Raw genomic sequence first — 16,806 nt, 5'->3', positions numbered from 1 at the left:
ACCTGAGAGCGAGCCGTTACCTCACACCCCTTAGGAGTATCTTCATTTTGCACAGGTGCTGGGGTGAAGCTGGGTTTTATTCTGCTTTCCCGCTGAGTCTCCCAAGGCTGGGCAACTGCTGTCAGTGCCGCTGGTGGAGACGATGAGAATTGGTGAACCGGGGATGTTGCCAATTTGTATTTTGTGCTCAGTTTTGATGGCTGTAACATTTCGGTTCTGAAAGTCTGCGCTGCAATTAGAATCACGGAATCGTTACGGTTGGAAAGACCTCTGAGATCATCTCATCCAACCGCCAGCTCATCCCCACCACGCCCACTGACCGCTTCCCTCAGTGCCACATCCACACAGTTCTGGAACACCTCCAGGGACGGTGACCGCACCACCTCCCTGGGCAGCCTGTGCCAATGCCTCGCTGCTCTTCCTGAGAAGAAATGTTTCCTAATACCCAACCTGACCCTCTCCTGGTGCAACTTGAGGCCATTCCCTCTCATCCTATTGCTGCTACCTGCGAGAAGAGGCCGACCCCAGAGGCACACTGGGATACCCGGTGCCCAGCCCAGGATGAGACTCAGAGCTACCTGCCCACTGTGACATGTGTCACGTATGTAGGGTCCAGCTGCCTCAGTGTGACCCCAGAAATAATCACATAAACCAACTGACGTGTGATTAAAAAACATCTCCGTGCTTCCATTAAAAGCTTACTTAAGCAGCCAGACGGTTTCATTGCAGTCCGTTTTTAAAGGCACTTGACATCAATAACACACTCTCAATAATTTTACTTGATTAGCCTTGGGGTAATTGACATTGTTATTGGTGAGCTGCCAGCCCTGTCTGCCCCCGTGTGGCTGCGGTGAACCCAAAAGAAGGCTCCTGGCAGTGGGTCCAGCCAGCAACACCAGTACCCATCACCCCAGTCAGAACCTACAGCACAGGGGATCACACCACAACCACACGAGAAGGCTGTGCTGAGACATTTCAGGCCCAGCTGTGCCCTTCACACTGGAGCCATTCAGGGCAGGCAGCCTGTAGGTCATTCTCTTAATCTTGGAGTATTACTGCTAAACTTGACGTCAGCATGGTGCTTCCCTGTATAAGCTGATAGGCCAGCGTGCTACGTTCATTAACCTGACACTGTTCTTTCATGAATATCAAGTTGTTACTTACAGTTAATGAACTCTGAAGTCAGACCTCGATTAAGCCACCCTCCTGCTCTCTCCTGTGTATCAGGAAGGCACTTTAATTGCTTGCTTTCCTATCAAAATGTTTCCAGCATGCTGAATTCTGCAACGTTAGCCTGAGGACAGAGTTATGAAACTCCCACAGAAATACATGTCAGCTGACTGCCAGGCTGTACCTTCCGGTAAGCTTGGCATACCTCACTGATGATACGTTCAAGAGAAAAATGCACAGGTGTTTTAATACAATTGGCAGTAAGCTCATTTTTTTACCCAGTATTTTACTTTAAATTGCTTAACGCAGAGAAGAGAGTCATTAGCTGCCAGCTCTCCACCAGCTCCTCCCCACCACGGCCCAGCAGGCACGGTGGGGAAGGAAGGAAGCCACTGGTGGGAGTGGAGGCACCAGAGAACAAAGTGCTCACTGAAGTAGCCTGTTTGCAGCCATTTTTCAGGGCTAAAAGTTAGAACAGGCTCTGAAACTGCTGTAATAAATCAAGGGCTGATAGGATAACGTATCACTTTTCCCTTCTGACTTCTGTAAGATTATCTACTGCACCAAGCATCTCCTGGCATGCCAATGACTTACAGAGGAGCACTAAGTCCATCCAAGCTTGTTCTGGGGTCACCAATTACGTTATGTGGTATCACATGCATTAATACGCAAACTTATTTTTTACAACCATACCACAAAGTGCCACACTGTCTTGAGGGAACCATTAACCTAAACAGATGACACTGACTGGCATGCTGAGACATGGCTAACTCTGCTCTCCTCATCCTCTTTCAGGTGCTGGGTCATCCAACACTTGCTCATGGAGTTGCAGACCAAAAGGCACAATTTGCAGACTGTTACGGGTTATTGAACAGAACAAACTCACTAACATGGATTCCCCTTCATTCGTATAGTATGAATGAGTGCTCTGCAGCTTTGAGGAATGAGGATGACATAGCTTGACATGGCTGATGAGCCTCTCACCTTTAGTTGTCACCTATTCCCAAGCAACAGGCTGCTCACAGGTGGCTGTTGAATCACATGCTAAAAAGAGCACAGTGCCTTAAAGGAAACCATCACCAAAAAGATGTCACTAGACTGGGACAACCTCAGAGCTGAATCAGAAGTGACTCAGCCATCATGCAGTGAGAGCACATCTGTTTGGGATAAGAGCTTCAGCAGCTGCCTCTGAGCTTGGTCATCCCCCTCACCGACTCCCCAGTCCCTGAGGATGAGCACATACCACCAACTCCCCAGTCCCTGAGGATGAGCACATACCACCATAATGCATAAGCAGAGTCAAGAAGAACTACTACGCTGCCAGACACAAAGTTTGGTATTCTTCCATTCCTGTATCACCTCTGCCCCAAAGCCTTTCAGTCTTGAGTTTTCCCATTCCCTGTTGGCACTCCCTAAAATGTCCCTATAGAACTCAGAAGTGAGACTGCAGCAGCCAATGTTTTATTTATTTATTTACTTTTCCTGGCAAATATTGATTACTTGCAAACTCAAGCCCCTCTCCTCCCTAACACTTAATGGACTAGACCTCTCAGTTTCCATAAAGGCCACGGAAACTATCAGTCGATGCCAAATGGCTTTCTCAACCAGGAGGCGGAGTGAGTTATGACTGGCAGTGGTCAATAGCCACACATTTATGTATACAGTGTATGAAGGGAAAAACATACTCTTATATGGTTTTACTGTCTTTTCACTTTGTTGGTCTGATATATTATTTGCTTTTAGTAATCTCACTATTTTAGACAACCTCTTTGTTTTGAAGGCCACACCACAATTCTTTTGTCAAATTTCCAAAATGTCTTCTGCCTTCAGAGCAGTAAGGCTCCCCATTGCATCTTTGATTGTGCTCATTTGTAATGTGACCAAAAGTACTGAATAAAATAGAGAAGAAGGATGAAATTCTTAATTATCCTTCCCGTAAGTGAGAGTTGTCTGTAAGAATGCACTGTAGTATCTAAAACTAGTAACCCAAAATCTTCCATCTTACCAAGAATCTAAAAGCAGGTGGCACTGCTGCATCCATCGTTCCATGCATTCATGCAGTAGCAGGTATTCAGTAGCAGTAGCAAGAAACTTATTTAAGTCAGTGAGGTTAAGATCCTGGGAATGCAGAGAAATACTAGCATGGTATCTTTGTCATGAAAAGTTGTCTCCTTCCCAAGAGCACAAAATAACTCAATTTCAGCATTTACCATCCTACAAGTTCTCCAATTGATACATTCTGAGGATATGCTCTCTGAAGGAAGGAAAATCTAATGCTAACTCTACAAGCCCATTTTATTCAGTGGGGTTGTGTCTTCTCTGTTCAAATACAAAAATTTCCTCCATATGTACTTGCAATCATATAACAGTGTTAGCAAGAATTTACTTCAGAGAGCTTGGGTTTCTTCTGGAAACAAAACCGGGCACATGCATATCCCAGGACCTCTCATTTGTTAATCCAAAGGTAATTCCTCCCTTCTTTCCTCATTACAGTGTCAGTACTCATCACTGCACTCTAGATACACAGAGGTAGATCTTCATCACACCTCATCACTTTCCATGGTACCACACACTGTGCCCAGGTGCAAGGAGTCCTGTTCTGACAGCACAGACAGTGGCTGTATTAAACTCTGCCAAGCTGCCAGGTGCTTTTTCCAACCTGTATGACGCTCTGCAGTCCTTGCTATTGAGAACAAGAGGCCAGATTCATTATGACGTTCCACAGCCTTCACTGGGGAAAGCAGGCATAGCATACTGAAATCCAATGACCTAAGCAGGAGAACTGTGCGAAAACACTCAGAAGTAATAATGCTTGGATTCATAGTAAAGTAGAGCTCAAAGGGACCTCACAAGGTGCCTAGCCTTTCCTTTTGCCTGAAGGGAGTAGCCACCACATCCATGTCTTTTTTGGTATGCATTTGTCTTGTAAAGCATCATCATTCCCATACCCTTTTTTTACAAAAATGTTACGTAACTCTTCATTCCTCAACCTGTATTGTGAATATTATTGTCCGTGTAGTTCCTGGCATTTATTTCTCCTAATTTTCATTCAACTTTTTCAGATCATTTCTCTGAGCCAAAGCTTCATTTAATTTATAGCTCTGTCCTCCAACATATTTGGAGTCACAGAATCACAGAATCATTAAGGTTGGAAAAGACCATCTACTCTTTTTGACTAAAAGATCATCTTTTTGATCTAAAAGATCATCTAGTCCAACCATCAGCCCATCCCCACCATGCCCACTAGCCACGTCCCTTAGTGCCACATCAACAGTTTCTCAAACACCCCCAGGGATGATGACTCCACTACCTCCCTGGGCAGACTGTTCTAATGCACTGCCACTATTTCTGAGAATATTTTTTTCCTAATATCTGAATACCTGAACGTCCCTTGGCACAACTTGAGGTCATTATCTTGCTTTACTTTCCTAGCTTTGTGCAATCCCTGAACATGAATACCTACTATGGACACAGCAGACAAGCACAGAAGCAGCATACAGTCCATTCAGGACATCCACCACTTCTTTCAAGCCACCATAACCAATAACTATCATAACCTAATCAATTTTGTAGCTCTCCCAGAGCTGTTTCATGGCTTTTTTATACCCAGCTACCTAGAAGGGGATAGGCCTAGTGCAGGGCTGTGCAGAGGGACATCCGCACCAGGCACCTGTGCGATATGGATGCTGGAGGCAGAAGGGGGGTGTTGGGTTGGCTGTGCGGCGTCTGGGGAGCAGCCAGCCATCAGCCGGGCCTTGTGCCTTAAGCCGACCCCAGATCCTTTCCCCTTTGGGTAGGACCCCAGACCCGCCAGTCGGGACACGCCGCGTTCCCCGCTGCCAGCCCGCGGAGCCACCCCTGCGACACGGTCCCGCGCCGGGAGCTCCGCGCCGCGCCTACCGATAATAGCGGTCATCCTTGTAGGGGGTGAGATCCTCCCTGATCTCCCGGTAGGTCTCCCGCACCCGCTTGCAGAAGCGCTTGAGCTCGCCGCACAGCGGGCTGCCGAAAGCGGCGAAATCCGCCTCCATGCCGCCTCAGGCGCCGCGCTCCGCCATGCCGCCGCCGCCGTACGGCCCGCCCCGCGCTGCGCCGCGCTGCGCCTCGGGGTGGGGCCTTCTCTCGGTGTTGCGCTTCAGCACCACGGACAGAGGCAGCCGCGGCCCAGGGGCGCGGGAAGACCTCTGCCTCAGCTGAGCATACCTGTGGAATAAATGGAGGTTTAATGTCTTATATGCATATATATATGCAAACCATTCTGTTCTTAAAAACATTCTGTCTCTGGTTACAATGAATGCCCTGATTATTCATAATCTCTTTTACCTACCTGACCCTCTGGCAGCCTAATATGCATAAAAGAAATTCTATGCTAAATCCTTTCTTCGTGGTCGTAAGACTGCAAAGGGCCCAGTGTTAGGAATTACACTGTTTGGAGTCTCAGAGTGGCTTCTACTGATGTCTTTTCATTTGGAATAGTGCTGTGTTGCCTTCACCTGTGTTAAACTTTAAACTTTCCTCAGTAAACACATTCCTCTATCAATTCCCACCTTCGTATTTTCCATGAATTCATGTCAGCTGTGGTGTGCACGCTAAGAATGAAAGCTTGCTGCTACTGATACATTACTATTGCTTCCAGAGAGCATAGATATAAATCTCAAAATCTGCTCTACTGTCCTTCCCACAGAAGCATCTTCCCTATCTGAGTTCAGGAAGTCAGGCTGGGCTGTTCTGCAGCCTTTCCCTCAGTCTACGTTTTATCCCTTGTAGTTATCAGTCAACTTCCACATCTCACCAAGATGAGGTACACGAGATGTCATTTCAGACGGTGCAATGGAGGAGGGACAACATGGCTCCTACCATAGGTGGGGTAAGGAGAGGAAGAATGATCTTTAAAAGTGAAATTCTCCTTCCCAGCTCTGGATATTTCAAAGTCTGAAAGACACAAGCAACAAGATAAAAGCCACACCGACACGCATTTAGGCTGGAAGACTACAAACAACCCATGAACTGTTCTGGCAGAAGGTCCAAAGGGGAGCAAAGAGACTCACCACTTTAGGGCAGAGCTTGATCTCTGAAGCCACTTTGAAACCTAGGCAGTGGCCTCAGAGGCTCTGCAGATCTCTCATGCTCCAGTACCAACTTTCTGCATTTTGTTATGTGCGACCATTCAGCCTCTACAAATGCATACAGATGGTCATTAAGCAGGGCTACCCTGGAGTGTTTATTTCAGTGTAAATGCTTCATTGGAGAGTAAGATTAAGCCACGTTTCCCCTCAAAGCAAGAATTAAAATTCTTTTTTGTATACATTGTTCGGTGATCTCAGAATCAGAGGGAGGAGTTAACAGTGGGACTTTAAAATATTTACCAAAAGGAAGAAATAAAACATTTGCAGCTTTGGATGAGTAAAAACACATTCACTGCCGGGAGTTATATAATTAGTGTAGCAAAGTAATAAAAAATATGCTCAAAGATTAAAACTCTTTACCATATAATTATTTGCAGCTAAGTGACCTCTACTGCATTTATTAAAACAAAAACAAACAAAAAACCAAAGATCAGGGTTGCTTGAGGGCCCAGAGCAGCACCATTACAGAGATGCAATCTAGTTTTCTCCTCATTGTGCTGAGCATTACCCAGACTGGCTTCAAATCCATCTTTCCCCTCCACCATCCTGAGGGCACTCTGGTACCACAGGAAATCTGAGCCACCATGGAAAGATGGCAAGTTGGCAGGTTAATTGCATGGAAAAAGCGTTAGCACTGACCATATATACTATTAACTTACTGACTTCTTTGTCTCAAGTAATCACCAAGCACTACAGGGTTAAAATTCCTCGGTTTATGAATAATGTAGTTTGCAACTGTGTGAGCCAATTGCATACTCCTACTGTGGTCCATGTTAGATTCTCAAAGACTCTGAGAATGTAAGGGATTAGAGTCTCTTAAGGTCACTGTGTTGATAAAACAAGCCAAACACGTGGCTATATGCATGCAGTGATGTGCTAATCAAATGTTCTCAGTGCAAGGCCACACAATGAAAGCAGGCAGGGATACGATGGCTGTGCTTTGTGCAGCCAACAAAACACCCAAGGGATAAGCACAAGGGTGGCTTGGGAAACTCAGCCATCTGAAAGCGATTTTGAGAAAATGATGAAAATGATGCCATAGTTATAAGTCTGCTCTGTTCGTTTTGCTGTTCTGCTGTTTTGTTGTGTTTTTTCTTTTCTTTTCTTTTCTTTTTTTTTTTTTGGTGCAGCCCCTGATACACACTAGTAGCTCCCAGATAACATTTTAAAGAAAGAAAAATAGTTTCTATCTAAATGGCTTCTTCAAAGAAATTTCAGATGTTCTTTTCTTTAAAACAACAAATATATAAAAACAGACTTAATATTAAACAGTCAGTACTATTAAAACCACCTGCCTGTTTTCTTTCATCAGATTCTAATGAATTAAACCATTACCCCTCAGAAGCCAACAGGTCACACTGCTGCCTTTATCGGTTGTCATTGTTTCCTGCCTGTTTGCTACATTCATGGATTAGAGTGGGCTGGCACAGAAAAGCATTCAGTTCTGCAGATTGCACAACTTCAGTAAAAGCAAAGGGAGGCCAACGTCTCACAAACAGTTCTGACAAGGTGCAAGAGCAACCAGCAAATTCCCTGCACTTCGACTCTGAGGAGAACAACTTGCCATATGCATTTCAGGGCACCTTGAGAACACTTCACCAAACACAGCAACTTCTGTGTCAGCCTTGAGTTCTGCTGCTTTTTACAGCACATAATAAGAGATAGGCAGCACCAAACTGCATTTGGGAACAAGCCAACCTAAAGCAATGCTGAGAATCCTATAAATCTCAGTTAGAAGCTAAATGTCTGGAACTTCATACATCCCCTGGGTGCTCCCAGACTCCACTGAGGGGGAGAACAGCCCCAGGAGTCTGCAACTATGATGTGATCAAGCTCAACATCTGCTCAGTGCACACAGCATATCATCTCACGTGGACAGGGTTTATTTTGGAGGTGGAGCTTAACAGAAGTCTCCAACACAATTTTTCTTTCTGATTCTCCCCCGTGTATCATTAGCATTTTACAGCATTAGCCACATGTATTAGATTCTGATAGTATCTAAACACAAAGCTTGGAAATCCAAGTAAATGCATCAGGATTATTATTCAGCCTCTTTCAGAAGGGACAGTAGCTGGTGCTGAGAAGGTGAAGGAATACATGCTGCCAATTGAGGTTTTTTTGCTTTTCTTTTTTTCCCAGCAAAAGAAGAAAAAACACAACCAGACACAGCTGTTTAGCAAATATTTTCCCCTTCAAAATTGCTCTGAGCTGGAGAGAGGCAGCTTCAGACTGCAACAACTGCTGTTTCCCTTCAGAGGGGAGCTTAGGACTGACACGTCAGCTTGCACAGAAAAAAACACATGTTCAAGCTGACTTTCCCAGGGTAAGACAGTATAAGCTGCTACCGTCAGGCTGCAAATACACTTCTGGATCTAGCTGCCTGCAGGAGCTGTCAGTGAGCATCCCTGAATAGGACGAGCAGGAACCGTGCTAAGCCCCACAGGAACTTCAAGACTTTGGTTTATCCTGCCATCTCCTTCAGTACTGCCTTGATACTGGAAGAAGATAACCCCTGTCTGGCCCCAAACCTCCTTGGTTTGATTGTTTCCTCCTGTCAGAAAACCAGTTGGTCACAGCTAATCAGTTCTGTGCCTGTGGCTGTTGCCATACAGCCATAACTGCTCCTGCAGAGGATCACAGGGGTGTGCTGGGCACTGGTAAGTCTTGGGGAGCTCAGCAGGAGTGTAGCCCTCATAGTGATGCAAGGCTGCTCGTTTATTTGAAGAGTGGCACAGAGGCATCAGCTGGGACAGCCCTTGACAGATCATCTTTAGCAAATAATCTCTTAGCTGACAGGGGCTTTGGAGCCACGGCTGGGCTTGTCATCACTGTGAGGAATGAAGCTTTTGGCAGCTGGCTGCAGCTGAGAGTCCTGACCCTCAGATCAGCAGCAAGAAACACTCATCTCTTCCTGTCTTTGGAGATGAATCTTTCCTGTCTCTAGCCTGCTTTGAAGGGATGTGAAGACAAGAAAATAAAATGAGATCTATCATTTCTTTTGATCAAAAGATAAGAAGATTCCCTTGAAAGGCAGTTTCAAGGATTGGAAAGAGGAAAACTTAATCACCACTGATTCACACTCCATTGTGTCTCTTAGTGTGGCTGGGCTGGAAAAGCCCAGTTGGAAAGCAATGGGAAGACCGATATGGACTAATTGGGAGTATGACAAGTATCCTAAAGATAAATTACATTTTAACGTGGTGTTTTAGTATGATTACTGACTTTCAAGTGTCAGTCACAGTTGGAATAAAAGTTTCTGATGGCACACATTAGCTTAACTATCCCTACTCCTATTAGAAATGGTAACTGAAAGGGAAGATAAAAACTCAACAACTTGTGACTTCTAGATAACAAACAGTGAGGTCTTAAGACCATCCGCTTACTTTTAATTACTGTTTACCATTTTTATTTTGGTTTCCTTAATCAGTGAAATACGTCATCGTTTTTTACTTCCCAGTTCTCACACAGCAGAATGTGGCAAGCATACCTCACAAACACTATCTTCAAACCATACAGTTTTATTTTCTAAAAAGTTAAAAAACATTTGAGAAAATACATACAATGTTATATGCTGCCAGTTATAAAGGGCCACTATCAAGTGTCTATTTTAAGCAAAACATTTGATGTGTATGCTTTATGTTGATTTTAAGATGCCTATTATCCTTTCGTTGGAAGTCAGGTCCCTTGTGAGATAAAACCTCATCTTTTAGGAATATACAGGATTAACTCAATAATAATATGGCAATAACTAGGCTAAACATGGGTGGCAGGCTGATGTAAAGACAGGGATATCACAGTCAGGGGCAAAACAGTCTTAACACAGGGAAATCTAACTTACTGTCAGTTGAGATCAGTATTTCAGTCCTCTCCATGAGTAGCAGTCCCTTTGGCAGGGTGTCACAGAGCACCTCCTGCTCCTCCTCCTGTCTTAGTGCTCCTTGATGTTTCTCACTCTCTTTGTCTGCCCTCCTCTCTCTTTCTGCCATTTTCTACACTTTCTTAAGCACACTTTCCCTGTGGTGCCGCCATCTTGGAGGTGGGGCCCAGCCCTGCCCTGAGGTGGGGCCACTGGAGCAGGCTGGAACCAGCTATGTCCAGCCTGGGGCCGCCCCGGCCCCACCTCACAAAGGCCCTGCAGCCCTCTGGCTGACAAAATTTTGCTACTTGAGCACTGCACAGTATTATTCAGATTATACTTTTACATTATTTATAAGAGTTCTGTTTGTTTCTGAACTGTTTTACATATATCTCAAGGGAAGCAATTAAATAGCAAAACAGTGAAAAGTGCCAAACATTTTGGAAAGCTTCTCCTCTCCCTCTTAGAAGCAGATTGTTGCCTGCATGCATAGCCACATGTACATTAATGACAACAACCTTTAGGTACTGCTAGATCTAACCAGTAACATGCAGTAACACAAAGGTTTTACTCTATGCCTGGGAGTCTCCTCTCTTCAGCTAATTGCTTCTGAACCACAAAGCAAAATACAAGATTATATAAAGAACACAACATGCAATAACATATTTTTACTCAAACAGAAAACATAGACAACTAGTTTTGGAGCACACATTGCAGAAGTACCAGCATGTTGGAGTAAACCAGCCCCTGCCTGCACAAACCAACAAATGTGTCTCTTTCTCATTCACATGGGACTGCAGCTAATTTGCAGGACTTGGGTGTAGTTCTAAGCTCCCAGATCTAAGCATGTGTGTGGCCAAACCAGGAACCTATGCGAAACAGGGCCTCCTCATCCTCAGGCCCTCATTCCTCCTTCCTGTGTAGGAAGGAAAGAAATCTGTGTGTGCAGAGTGAAGAAATCAGTCGTGTCCTCCAGCCAGGTCAGCATCTGGCTAAGGGGGGCACCAAGAATGTGGCAAATGCCTCTGGAGCTAATTCTCCTTTTGTCATTGCATCTTTCACACAGTTAACCTCTATATCTAACAAAAAAAGCATTTAAACAGAACAGTGTTGACTGGAACACCTCACAGGACAGAGAACCCGTGATTTTGTTCCAATGTCAATCATTTTCTTCATTAAACGTATTCTCTTTGTATTTGGTTTTAGCCTCCCTAGTCATTAGTGCCTGTTGTGCTTTTCTCTGCTAAACTGAAGTGCCTTTTGATACCAGCATTTTAGTTTTTTAAGATACTGAGAATTGTTTAATTATGCTCTTCTCTGAAATAAGCTAAATAGACAAAACTCTTGCTGCAAGGCATCTTATTCAATTTTTGAACCTCACTATTTTTCAGCATTCCCTCTTTTTCCAAGATTGTTCAAAAACCTCAGCACCAGAAGCACACACAGTATTCTGTCAGGTGAAATCAATTCCCTGCTTTCAGTGCCCTATTTAAAAAACCTGGGGATTGTGCTATCTTTTTTTGTAAGAACATCTCTTGGGTGTGCTAACATATCACATTGAGATACTTGTCTGCTCTGACGTTACTCATCAGACTAGCAGCTTTTTGAGCTAAATTACTGATTCTAGAGATATGTCTACATTCCTTGCTCCTAAACATCTAACTTCACATTTGTCCGTCATAAAAATTGCATTTTGTCTGCAATGTCTTATGGCCTTCTCCTATTTACCATTCTGGCAGCTTTGTGCCAGGTCCAGATTTTATGAGTCACAGTTCTGTATTAGCTTCTGAGTCCTTTTAACCATCAGATCCAGTACTCCGCAAAATCCCGACAGAAATACTCTGTTCAGTGGCAATGCAATGCTGTAGGCTACTTTGTAAGTTCACTCTTAATCCATTTAAAGCACATCTCATTCACAATAGTTATTGCTAATTTCTTCATTGAAATACAAGGCAGTAATTCACCAAAGGCCCTATCTGCAAATTGAGGTAATAACCTCAAATAATGGTGTCAAAGGACACAGCAGGGTAAGACCTCTTTTTTACGATAGTAACACATCACCTAAAATAATTTTCTTATGGCTTATATCCTTATATTCCAGTTTAACTGACTCCTATATCATCCTTTTTATTAATTTGCTTGCCGCTTGGGGTCAGCATGTCTGGCCTGCTACATACTTACTTTTCCTCCAATATTGTTAGCTAAGCATTCTTTCAGGTTCCTGGAATTTCTCAGGTTGCACGTGCTAATAAAAATGTGCATTCTCCTCTGGAATTGTCTTCGGTCTACTTTATGGCACTTGTCACAACAAATCAGCCAATTTTGAACCTTCTGAAAAAAAGAGTGAAAGGGGACAAACTGACATAGATCCATTCTGGGCGTTACTACAACTCAGTAACTATGGTGCCTAAGGAGTGAGTTTGGCATTTAGTTTAGTACAAGTGTAAATCCACCTATTTTAGCAGAAAAAGAAAGAAGACATTACAAGTGCTCAAGTCTAGCAATATGTTCTCCAGTAGTACTGTGCGATATCATCTTGCACTGCTGGGGGAAAACATAGCTAGTAGACTCCCACATTTTTTCCATGAAGTTACCTCATGTACTTTATAGCTTTTCTCACAAGAGAGACTTCCCTGTAGAGCTAAAATTGCAAAACTGACTCTGGAACTTGTATTCTCATAACACACTGCTTGGTGTCATGTAATTTTTGCTTCTTTGTGTGAGAAAGGAATTTCTTGAGAAATATTATCTGGGGGTTTTACAGGCAGTTTCAAGCTGTAGTAAGATTCCATCCAGTCATTGCCACCCACAAGAAACGGCTGAGAATTATTAATCTTACAGCTCTTGCGATCAGTGACAAAATAAGTCCACCTCCTGCTTACTGCATCTGTGCTTGGAGCAATTGGACATGATGCAGCTTACTCTCATCTCTGCATTGCTCTCAGAGCTCAATTGCTTTGATGATTCAAGCTGTCTCTCCTTGCTGACTGTGGGTGTACTCCCCGATTGCTCAGGGAATTGCAATAAATATTCCTCCTGCTGGCTTGCTCAGATTCACTTCTTTGCAGTATTAGGTGATTTCTGTTGCAGCAAGAATCTGTGTTTCACATTTATTTTTGTGATGTACCACTACACACTGCTGCAGTCTCTGGTTCCCTGACCTCCTCTGTCTTTCCAATGGTGATGTTGGTCACTACTGCTGCAGTCTGCATGTTCATTCATCACCTGCTCCATAAGCAGGCTTCCCTCTGGGTGGATTAATGCAGGTGGGATGAAATAGGATGAGCTGCCCTGTATTTCTGTGCCTACCACTGTACACCTTGAGAACTGGAGGTTTTCTCGTATCTGTCTGCCCACTTTACAATAGTGAAGAGAGATGATCTCTCCTCCGTTCTTACATGTCGTTATGAAAAGCCCCTGTCCCCCACCACACTACAAAAACAGTGCAGAATCATGTTCCTTTGAGACTTGGTGATATGCTGTATTACACAATAGGAAACCAGAGTGTTGTGCTGGAGCTGTTATTTTTTACGGCTTAACGAAAACATCAAGGGACATACATAAAGAATGGAGCAGATAAGAGGAAAGCTATTAGGATGCAACACCAAGGAGCTGAAATAATGGATTATTCAACTACTCTGAGTCAGGCACAGATAACAGTTGTTATAGGGCCTCTCAGTGTCCCTGTGCTAGAAAAATCATTGTCAGAAACCACCTGGGTGGAAAATCCAGTTAATTTGGTGAGCTTGCTGTGTATAAAGCTCTTGTGAGTAGCACTGAGCTCACAGACTCTATGAACCAAGGTCAGAAAATTCAGCTTCTGGTGTCATTTGAAGTAGCAAAGTTTACTAATGCTTTTTGAAGACATCAATGTTGCAGGATTTTGTTCAGATTCTACAGCCTTTGTCAGCCTGCAAGCAATGATAAAGCTTTTAACAATGGTGCCCTCCCTGTTGGTGACAAATTTTTCCATTATTACATTTAAGCTTTAATACTTACCAGTCAAAAATTGATTCCTAATACAATAACAATGATAAACATTCATTGTTCAGAGGCACCATAAAAAGACAGCCTATTTCCCCTTACATGTTAATATAAAACATTCATAAGAGTTTACTTCAAACAACATAATTCCCCCAAATATCTCACAAATTTTCAGTGAAATGACCTTGGTGTCTCTTCATCTTTGATCTTCCAGTAGGGACTGAGTTGCACCTCTTCGTTCAAACAACAGCATAACTGATTTGGACATTTGTATTGACAGCAGTCACCCCTGACTTTAATAAATGTGAAAGACATCTTTGATGGCGATGGTTCAAACATCCACTCAGTGTCCAGTCTGAATTTGCCATTAGTTGTTCAGTCACAGCTTACAGAACTGAGCAAAACACCTTTGCAGTGAAGCAACTGTCTCCAAATCTCAATGTAAATGTACGCAGTGCAAACTGACAATCTTTGCACGCTCAAAGACAGCTTCATTTGTTGTTGAGAAAGGCTCATAAGAAAAACATACTGACATCTGGTATTGCCCATAATGGGATTTTTTCACCTATGCTTTAAAGACATCTGTTGGATCTGCTGTGCCTGAAGCTATATCTGCAGGAGTTTTCTATCTGCGCCTGTAAAAGCACTGCAGCAGTGCTACAATCTCCCAGAACATGTAAGCTTGTTATTGCTCCACAAACACGAACCTCTGGGGAGCACTAAACTTCACTTGGTGCCTGTAAATACTGTCCAGCCTTGTGTTCCAACCATGTGAAGGCTGAGCTCAAGAACAGCTCTGTCTTCAGTGGAAATTATGGATGATTTATATCCGTTCCTTGATACATACACTACCTGCACGTAAGTCCATCAGCTTCTCGTGAGAGAATTTAGGAAGTGTGAGTTTTTCACAACGGTCACTGATTTTCTTAGGGGCTCATGTATCACATGGAGAATCCATCACATAGATTTACTCTTTTCCGCTAAGGATATGATTAAGTCTGAGCTGCTGATGAGATTAAAAACCTTTCTCCATTCCTATAGTTATGTTTTTGAAATGGATGCTTGCTTTGGATCTTCTGTTGCAGCCCTCTGCACCTTTTATTGTCATCTTTCAGAAACATCAAATCTGACATAAATTTTGCAGCTTCTGTATAATCCAGTAGTGCTAATGACCCGGTGATGTCAATGCCTGGTTAACCCTCTTCATTTGTTAGATTAAATTAATTCTGCATTAACAGAAATGATGATCCCAGCAGGAGTCACACTTATAATAGCATCCAAAATTGGCCAGTGAGCAGACTGACAGAACATGCCTCACTAGCACTGACTGCATTTATCCAGAACTCTAAAACTTTTCAAACAAAACTTCAACACCCACTCAGTATTTTAAAATTATATGCACTTACGGGTCTTCGTGGGTTATTTTGAAATTAATTAGTTAAATTGTGGATCTCCGTTGTTTCATATGATTACTACCTCATTCATATAATTACTTCCCTGCTTAACTATTTTGAGAGGAAAATTCATCGTACATCCTGTTCTCTGAATGTCTTTAAATGATTATTTCTCAATTGCCTGCTATGCTATGTCTTCCAAAAGAATTCCGAGATCCAATTTAAAGACAGTTGATGTCATCACTTGTCTCTATAACTGTACTTAGAACATTTTAAACATCTGTTCTTTTGTTCTTTTGATTAGATTGTTTTTGACTTTGTCTCTTGCACTGAGCAAGCTAGGCTAAGTAGATTAATGTAGCTACTTTGAGAATACTTTCAATACTGGGTTCCATGTTTTGGTCTTTCAGTCTTTCAGACCAGCATAGGACAGCTGCATTTCTTGGATCTTTCCTTCATTAGGTTGTCTGTAACTTCACAGATGCAAGCAATCTTGCTATGAGGTTGTCTGTTGTTATTACCTTTGGAAAAATAAAAACACTTTCCTTATGGGTGTGAGTGGCTCTTAGTGTGCAACATTTTCTACGTGAGAATATTTTTATTTTGGATCATCATTTTCTCAATTTTCTACCATTTTATTTTGATTCTCTTCACATTTAATGTTCACATGGTAACAATTTCTCCAAAAAATCAAGCTTCCATAGCCACTATCTTTGTAGCGATGATGGTGAGGATGACCATCACTGTAGTGTTTTGCACTGCTGTATCTGAGCACAAGTGACTGACACTTATGCATCAACTCATGAGCTTCTTATTGTCTCAAAAACTTGTGGTTTTTTCCCTCTGAAGTAAGGTACATTCTGTCACACGTGCTGCTGATCCACCCCAGGCAGCTTCACTGACTTCCCCGAACTCTCTCTCATTTGCTACTGTCATACTCATCTGACAGCTTTTTCATCATGAATGTATCACAGTACTTACGATACTCAGTCTGTGGCATTTCACTCATGTTTTCCACGATCTTCAGAGGTGGAATCGTTCTGGGGATTCTGGCAGCTCTCAGAAGGATACTCTTTGAATTTATGGCCTGAGGAGACACTTCAGTGGCATCTGGAAGTTAGGAAGTTCATAACAGAACTTCCAATGTGGATTATATATAACCCACGTTTTCTGAAAGATGTTCAGTCCTTTTTCACAGTCACTGATAAGTTCTGTTGATCAGACACAACTTAAATCTACAAAAACCCATATATTTTATAAACAACAGATAACATTA

At 43.0% G+C, this 16,806-nt stretch overlaps 1 protein-coding gene across 4 annotated transcripts in view; it reads right to left on the bottom strand.

Moving 5' to 3' along the window:
- TMEM181 (transmembrane protein 181) overlaps positions 1-5,254 on the bottom strand; it is a 33,434-nt gene extending 28,180 nt beyond the window's left edge. For 3 of the 4 annotated variants that reach the window (XM_040698461.2, XM_025148882.3, XM_040698465.2), the window contains exon 1: positions 5,071-5,254. In XM_040698461.2, coding sequence (XP_040554395.1) covers positions 5,071-5,201 — 131 coding nt within the window. In that variant the 5' untranslated portion in view covers positions 5,202-5,254. The other variant, XM_040698462.2, reaches the window with a different exon arrangement.
- Between the last annotated feature and the right edge of the window lie 11,552 nt (positions 5,255-16,806).

The sequence above is a fragment of the Gallus gallus genome, chromosome 3, assembly GCF_016699485.2.
Source record: "Gallus gallus isolate bGalGal1 chromosome 3, bGalGal1.mat.broiler.GRCg7b, whole genome shotgun sequence".
Taxonomy (NCBI): domain Eukaryota; kingdom Metazoa; phylum Chordata; class Aves; order Galliformes; family Phasianidae; genus Gallus; species Gallus gallus.
This window is presented reverse-complemented; position numbering and strand designations above follow the sequence as displayed.